General features: G+C 29.9%; 2 protein-coding genes across 2 annotated transcripts; one reads left to right on the top strand and one right to left on the bottom strand.

Annotated features, from left to right (window-relative positions):
- Positions 1–1,301: 1,301 nt before the first annotated feature.
- On the bottom strand, positions 1,302–2,649 carry LOC109607065 (phenoloxidase-activating factor 2-like). Its single transcript, XM_020023588.2, has one exon. The coding sequence runs from the start codon at positions 2,436–2,438 to the stop codon at positions 1,377–1,379; it is 1,062 nt and encodes a 353-aa protein (XP_019879147.1). The 5' UTR covers positions 2,439–2,649; the 3' UTR covers positions 1,302–1,376.
- A 1,931-nt stretch (positions 2,650–4,580) lies between these two features.
- Positions 4,581–8,521, top strand: LOC109605369 (protein ERGIC-53). Its single transcript, XM_049961190.1, has 8 exons — positions 4,581–4,787; positions 5,074–5,228; positions 5,335–5,507; positions 5,742–6,034; positions 6,093–6,196; positions 7,135–7,442; positions 7,508–7,798; positions 8,148–8,521. Exons 1-8 carry the CDS (start codon positions 4,613–4,615, stop codon positions 8,182–8,184), a joined length of 1,536 nt encoding a protein of 511 aa, XP_049817147.1. The 5' UTR covers positions 4,581–4,612; the 3' UTR covers positions 8,185–8,521.
- Positions 8,522–8,538: the final 17 nt, after the last annotated feature.

Below are 8,538 nucleotides of genomic sequence, written 5' to 3'. Positions count from 1 at the left end.
TGCTTTATTATTTATAGATGTTCGTTGAACTTAAAGAATAACCTCCATCCTTCATACCATTCCGAAAATTAAGAAGAGAATGAACTGTTGAATGAAACTTCCCATTCTTCTCGCAGAGTTTTCCAAAACTCTTTAAAAGTGAGAGATTGGTTATTACTGATTTAGCTGTCTTTGAAGATGGCGCCATTCAATCTTTGTAATATTATTGTAGTGAATAGCTTCATTCACTAAATTTAGTCGATGAGGTCTGATATTGTTGCCTATAAAAACAAACTACAAGGTAAACCCTTCGGCAAGTGGAACAATTATGATATCTTTGAGTAATTATTGTCTTGTTAATCAGATTGATTATCATTGTATGCGACCTTAAAGTGATACCACCCCAGAGCATAACTGACTTACTTCCATAGGCTGTTGGTGACAACCACGTCTATTAAATATTTTTGTCATATAAATTTTTTTTTAATTTAATATTTTAAACTTAACATTTGAAATTTTTATAACGATTTGAATTCTTTTAAATTTAAATGATAATTTCTAACATATTAAACCTAATGTTTTAAATTTTATAAATTTATGTTAAAAATTTTAATTTTTTTTACATTAATTATTTATTTTTAATTTTTTAAACTTAAAATTTAATATAATTTTTTACATTTAAATGGTTATTTTTAATTTTTAAACTTTATATTTGAAATTCTATAAATGTAAAATAACAATATTATTATTATTTTTAATTTAAATGATTAATTTTAAATTTTACAAATAAAAAAAAAATAATTTTATTTTTTTAATTTAATTGTTTATTATTAATTTTTGAGCTTATTATTACTTTAAATTTTATAGATTTAAAATAACAAATTTAATTTTTTAAGCTCATTATTTCAAATTATATAAATTTAAATTAAAAATTTCATTTTTTTAAATTTAATTGTCTTTTTTTATTATATTAGTATTTTTTAAGCTTAATATTTTAAATTTTAGAAATTCAAAACAAATATTTTAATTTTTTAAAATCTAGTTGTTTATTATTATAAACAGATTGATATTTTATATTTTTAATAATTTAAATTATTTTTAATTAGTAACCTATAAACATTGCAAAAACGATTTTTTTCTTTTCTGAAAATCTCAAAATATAAAATATTAATAATAATAATAATAATAATAAAAATAAATATAAAGAGATCAAGAAAGAATTTAACTCTTTCACTCAGCGCAAACGATTACCAAAAAAAAAAAAAAAAATTAAATAAACTTAGACAATAATTAAATCTATTTAAATATTAAAATAATAAAAATTGTACTAAAATATTAATATTTATTTTCGTCAATAATACATAGATAAACTGCACTACAATAATTTAATATTACACCTAATATGTGTAAAATATTCCATCCATATTCCTGTCTGCCAGCTCACTGTCAATCCAACTCCTGAATATAGGTAAATTAACATAAACACCCGGTGTATTGTTTTCTCCACAGCCTATACCCCAGGAAACGATACCCACTTGTACGTATCTATTGGGTTGCCCAGGTATGGTACATATCAAAGGACTGCCACCATCACCTTTACAAGTGTCTTTATTCTTCTCGCCTCCAGCGCAAATAAAACTTCTGTGCAAATTGAAGTACGACCCCAGCCTCGTACTTCTCAAGGACTCTACGCATTTGTCTTTGGAGACTATAGGCAGTACAATTTTCTTCAGAATAGATGAATGTTTGCCATTGTTGAAGGCATCTTTGCCCCATCCACTAGCAATACAGTTCATTCCATCCATGTCAAAGTCCTCAGGTGGAAGACATATTAGACCTACGTTATCTGCTAAAAACACAGATTCTGCAAGAAACACCAAAGCGATGTCGTTCTTTAATGTGCCAGGGTGATAAAAGGGATGAATGAGCACATCCTTCACTTCTTGGTCCTGATGAGGCAATGGTTCTGATTTCGATTTAGTGTTCCATTCACCCACACGAATAGTCATATAATCATAGTTTATATCTTGTACACAATGTGCAGCAGTTAAAACTACTTGAGGATGTATCAAAGAACCACCACACAAATACATGTTTCTGTCTGTCTTTCCAACATCTCTTAATAATAACACAACTGCCCAGGGCAGTTCACCAAACAGAGAATTTTCTGAGTCCGATGTTATTCTGGACATTGCACCAATAATCTTTTGATAACCGCATGCTGATTCATATAGTTGTTGCTCTTTTAGGATTGATTGTTTGATCTCTTCTATGGGATTCCCACAACACACCTCAAAATATGAACACTTGTTAATTCTGATGTCCAGTAATCCTTCACCATCCTGCGACGGATCGCTGTCTGCACACAATTTAGTTGGTAGACAAATGCACTCTTTCAAATTTTGACAAAGTGACAAATTTATCATTTGTAAAAGAAACACAAAAGCTGCTAAATGCATAGGTACGGCTCCAATTATACTCTGTTATTGACGTGTCAATATTTTCTAGAACTATGAGGTCGTTTCACACAAGATATCCAAGTGCCCAATTATCCCAACTTATAACTTAACCACAGGAATTCAGTATTTAAAAAACTAACTAGGTATATCTGGATTAGGATGTTAAATGATACCTATATATTATCGTTTAATATACTATTTTCTTTTTTTGATATTATAAAGCATGAAATTAGTTGCATACTTTTGTTAAATATACATAAAAAATAGTATCAAAGTAGTCGAATACAAATTGTTATATTTTTAATCTTTACAGAAAGTTCTTTAAAAATATTCGTTTTGAATTAGTATTAAATTATAAATTTCTAAATTAAATTAAAAAGATTGGTATTTCGAGAATATACATTGTCTTTTGATTGTATATACCGGATGGTCCAAGGTACACGACTTGTCATTTTTGATAAGACTCGTTGCACATGTGAAGAGTACTTTTAGTGTAAGGTGGGAGTTTTGATATTCGGTTTTAAATATATTTGCAAATACATAATTTATTAGATATTCATCTTATATTACAGACGAGCTAAATCATTCTTAAATACATATCAAAATAACTATGCCAATAAAATCATTACGTCTTCATAATTTAATGTACCAACAATATTACTGTGGGACTTTTGTATACTATTTTTATTTGTAGAATAATATTCGCTCCCAATCTTCATTAGCCTTTGTCTCCGGTGCTCCTTGGTGAGCGAGGGATCTCTGGTTGCCCTTTTCGGTCTGATATCTTCGTCTGCATGTTTTTTTCTAATTCTTGTTTGACTTATTCTAAAGTTGTAGCGCTTCACAAATTCAATTTGAAAAGAAGTACTGGTTACAAACCTTCTCGTCGGATTCGTAAAAAACGATCTTGGTCATGGTTTGTAATCCTTTCTCTAAACTGACCTGGTTTTCTTATGTTGTTATCCGCCGGTGAGCCGTTTCAGAACTCTGGAGATTGCAGATTGGTTCACATTGAATCGTTGAGTCAACTGAGGTTGAGAGTAAATAGTAACGACACTAATGCGATCAGCTTCAGATAAATTACAATTTTGTCATCGTTGTCGATTCATTTTATACGAAAGCAACAAATAAAACTCAAAACTGATTGAAAAGAAAACATTTTCCCCGTTTAATTTTTGGTTTTTGGTTCTGGTGTTATTGTACAGAGAAACAAATAAATAAGCAGAAAAAAAATAAGTGAATCTTATAGTTAGTGCACCAAATTTATAAAATATATTTTCGAGAAAAACATATTAAAAGGTAAAATGAATGATGAGTTAAACTGCTATTCCAGGTCCATATAATTCATCTTCCTCTTCTTCAAAAAGCGCCTGCTGTGTTTGGAGATGATCGACCCTCTTTCGAGGCAGCTCATTGACTCCGGTTATTCCAATACTCAAAGGGTGCATCATAATAATGCAATATCCATGAGTGGGATCAATCAAAATTTTTTCATCATTACAACCCGAACAGTAACATTGGTAGTTCCTTTAGTAAACGTAACTGTTGAGCGGCTACTCTGTAACTCAAAAACTATTTGAGATATTCATTTGAAATAGAATTTTTCAAAATTTCATGTTAGGTCTGCTCCTTAAATTATACAACATAAATTTAATTATTAAAAATAATTTAAATTACTTTTAAATGTCCACCTTAATTCAGAAAAATATATGTAACATTTTAAAGAAAAAGAATATAGTAGTTTTTTATAATACTCTATAAAACAACAATAGTAAATTAATATTTTACTAACAGTTCACATTAAATAAAAGAGTTATAGTTAGAATATTTAACATTTTAAAAATGTTATAACAATGACCACTATTGTATTTGTTTAATATTGGATGCTAATAACAATGCGATTTAATAATTCGATAGAAAATGGTAAAAGTTTCTTTTTATTTTAGTTTCTTTTTATTTTAGTTTCTTTAAATTTTATTTTCTTATTTTATTTATAAGACAGGTCTGAAGATGATGAATACTTACATGATTATGATTATAGTAATTACTAAATTTTCGTTCGCATCGAAATTGAACGAATCCCCCACCTTTACACCCGATCGATAACATTTCCCGCAAAATTTCAATTTCTATGTTGGCAGGTTGGCAGTGCGGTGCGCGTTCGTGTAGTAAACATGGGGGGAGCGATGTTTTGTGCGGACCTTAAGTTATTAGTGTTCGTATTAATCGCAGTCCTAGTATCAATTGAAGCTAATTTAGTGCACAGAAAATTTGAATACAAATATTCTTTTAAACCTCCGTATCTGGCCCAGAAAGACGGTTCGGTACCCTTTTGGGAATACGGTGGAAGTAAGTCGTACACGTCGATGGATTTTTATGCAACACGCGACATACGTGGATATCACCGTCCTTGTTGTTCTCATTCAATTTTGTATATCTTTCCTCTATTTATAATAGTGATTTATCCGGCAATGTTATTTTGACACGTATATAACCAAAAAACAGATGTTTCAATATAACATTTGAATGTACACAAATTTTAAATGCCGTATCAATTAAAACATATCAAAAAATGAAATTCCAAATCTCTTATTTTTTATTTAAGACAATTTCTGTTACAATTACTGTTTTTTAGATGCAATTGCTAGTTCAGAAAATGTAAGAATCGCTCCATCATTAAGAAGTCAAAAAGGTGCCATATGGACCAAATCCCCAGTCAATTTTGATAATTGGGATGTGGATATTTCATTTAGAGTAACTGGTCGAGGCAGAATTGGAGCTGATGGTTTGGTAAGTTCCAAAATACTTATATAATATTTCATTCTTTTACGTTTTTTATTAAATAACAATTAAGATATTGCATATAAACAATACTTTATAAAACCACATATTCTAGGCCTTCTGGTACACTCAGAACAAAGGTGCTTATGATGGGAATGTGTTTGGTTCATCTGATAAATGGGTTGGTTTGGGATTGTTCTTTGACTCATTTGACAATGACAATAAACACAATAATCCCTACATTATGGCTGTTGTCAATGATGGCACTAAAGAGTTTGATCATACAAAGTAAGTATCAATTTTTAATCAATCATTACTGAATAGAAATGTGAATGTTTTTCTAAATATGAAAGCATTTGTAACTCCATAAAATGTGTACAATTAATTGAATATTTATAACTAGAATGTAATTTTAAAATATGTTATCTTTTCCATGGACTACTAAATTTGTTTACTTTTTAAATACAACTCATAAATTTGTGATGTAAATGTAAAAAATAACAATTTATGTTAACTTTTTAGTGATGGTACTACCCAACAGCTAGCAGGCTGCCTCAGAGATTTCAGGAACAAACCTTTTCCAACAAGGGCTAGAATTGAATACTATGAAAACACATTGACAGTGTTATTCCATAATGGTATGACCAACAGTGAGCAAGACTACGAGATGTGTTTGAGGGCTGAAAACGTTATATTGCCTAAAGGAGGTTACTTTGGTTTGTCAGCTGCAACAGGAGGTTTGGCTGATGATCATGATGTCATTCATTTCCTCACCTGGAGCTTGCACAAACCAGGCCAGGTGCCCACTAGTCAAGGTTCATATTTATTTATTGATTTAAAAAGATAACACATGTATGACCAATTGCATTTTAGGTACTGCTGGGGATGAACAACAAAAATTGCAACAGGAATATCAGGAATATCAGAAGAAATTAGAGCAACAGAAGGCTGAATATCGTAAAGATCATCCTGATGAGGTAAATATTAATTTTGTATTGAACAATTATCAAGTGTCTATACTTTGAAATCTGCTTGTTCTCCCTTATCCTTTCAGTTAACAAACTTCTAGATATTGTATTATTTAATAGATCATGTTACCTTAATTTGTTAGCTAGTGATAGATATTTTTGGGAAAATTGGAACTGAAAAATATTATGGTGTTCAAGGTAGTTGGTTAATAATTGTTAACTTTTCATATTTATGAATTATATCTTTATAGCACTAAAAATTTGTTACAACATAAAATCTAATTGGACATTGTTTATAGTTCTCCAATTGAAAGCATCAATATATTTATTATTTTATGTCAGAATAATAAAAAAAGCAAATCGAATTAACAATAGGTAAATGTACTTTATATTTTATAAGATGCTATTGAAGATTTATTCTGTCTGAACTAAAAAATGGTTTCACTACAAATTTGTTATACATACAATCTAATTGGACATTGTTTAAAATTATCCAATTGGAAGCATTAATAAAATGTTTTATATCAGAATGAAAATAAAAATTAACAACAGGTAAATGTATTGTCTGATGTCAAAAATAGGTTCATAATATACAAGAATAAACAAACTACCATCAATTAAAATTGATGTGCCCCAAATTATGATAAATTGTATAATTGTCATGTTTATTTAGATATTTAACACAAAACAGGTATTATGACGTACAACATTTTTAGTATAAAAACCATTTAATTAAAGTAAATGGCATATTTTAGATTTATTATAATTTATATTTATTTGTTATACAATTTAATTAGCTTTTCAATCTTTTCTCCTACATTTAATTATCAAATTAAAAATATTGTTCATATTCGTCGTAGTATTTTTGATACCGTGTATACGATAAACTTTATTCAAATATACTATTTGAAATGATCCCATATATCAGTTTTTGCCTACATTTCCAGAAAGAACCGGACGTGGAAGACTGGTTTGAGTCTGACAACCAGCGCGAACTCCGCCAAATCTTCCAGGGACAGAACCAGATCTACGAGACAATTCGTGAACTAAGTAAGAAACTGGACGAGGTGGTTGGCCGACAGGAACGCACTCTCAGTTTAATATCACAGAATGCCGTGGCAACGCAAGGAGCCGGTGCACCACCTCCGCCACCCGGTCAAGCTCCACCATCCGCTACTGACACCATTAGAAGGCATGAAGTGGATGCTGTCTTCAACAACCAAAATCAAATATTGAACACCGCTAGGGAACTGAGGTGATGTGTGATTTTAATATTAAATTGTAATTTTGTATAATGTAACTGTTTGGTAACAATTACAGGCAGTTAATATTGGAGTTGAAAACACGCGCAGATACCATAGTGAACAACCAAGCTAAACAGCCCACAGCCCAAGTACAGTCGGTGGGTTACGATACGCAATCTTTGATTAGCGAGATGCGGGACGGTCTCAATCATATTAAACAAAATACAGCGCAACTCTCTCAAAAAATCGATCAAGGTGCTGGTGGTGCCACGTCTTGCCCTAATGTTAATTGCGTTTCGGTGACAACATTGATAATTGTCGTCCTCATCGGTCAGCTCGTTGTACTTCTGGGGGTCAATTTGTATAGGTAGGTATTAAGTTGTAAGTTTATAAACGTGCACACAACTGACTGAATTTTATTTTATTTATTTTAAATGAATTTCCCTCATATTGCTTATTTTCCTAACTGTTCGTAAATTCCAAATTTGTGATTGAATGTGCTAACTGGTTTAAAATATTATGTTTCTTCACATTCAATTTTACATATTCTGTATAAGGTGTTATACATATATAGCTACATATGTTAAAATAATTTTCTTTGAATATTATAATTTTTTTAATAAAAATTCTTTATAAAATAAGTTTTTATGTTAACGGTATTTCAAATATTAACTCACAGAATCAAAAATGTAAGATCAAATATGCTTTTGTTTTAGGGATAGGGCAGGAAGTCAAGCAAAGAAGTTCTACTGAAAATGGTTGTGAGATTAATTCAAGTGAGATATTGCTCCTAAAGACTATTGAATGACAAATATTAAAATAGTACTGACATTAGTGTAACTTCATACAATATTCGTGTCTTCCTTGGTTACATTTGTACAGTTATTTATTAGTTCAGTCTGTGTATTTTTTCATGCTCATGTCTCCAAGATCATGCATCCTACTTAATGACAAATTATCTAGTGAAGTATCTTCAAAAGACTATTTAAATAATTTTGTTGCAATATTATTTTGTTTTTACCATATTTTTATAAAATTTAAAATGTTATGTGTATAAAATTTTAAATGTAAAATAAATACTTATTTTAGACATCTTGTGTTATTCTT

The sequence above is a fragment of the Aethina tumida genome, chromosome 1 (genome assembly GCF_024364675.1).
Source record: "Aethina tumida isolate Nest 87 chromosome 1, icAetTumi1.1, whole genome shotgun sequence".
Taxonomy (NCBI): domain Eukaryota; kingdom Metazoa; phylum Arthropoda; class Insecta; order Coleoptera; family Nitidulidae; genus Aethina; species Aethina tumida.
The sequence above is the reverse complement of the archived record's forward strand: the minus strand, read 5'-3'. Positions and strand labels throughout refer to the sequence as shown.

Excerpts from the sequence above, each read along its gene's own strand:
- LOC109607065 (XM_020023588.2), bottom strand. The coding sequence starts at position 2,438 with ATGCATTTAGCAGCTTTTGTGTTTCTTTTACAAATGATAAATTTGTCA.
- LOC109605369 (XM_049961190.1), top strand. The coding sequence starts at position 4,613 with ATGGGGGGAGCGATGTTTTGTGCGGACCTTAAGTTATTAGTGTTCGTA. Across the intron at positions 7,443-7,507 it reads AACACCGCTAGGGAACTGAG|GCAGTTAATATTGGAGTTGA; the intron begins GTGATGTGTGAT and ends TAACAATTACAG. Across the intron at positions 7,799-8,147 it reads CTGGGGGTCAATTTGTATAG|GGATAGGGCAGGAAGTCAAG; the intron begins GTAGGTATTAAG and ends CTTTTGTTTTAG.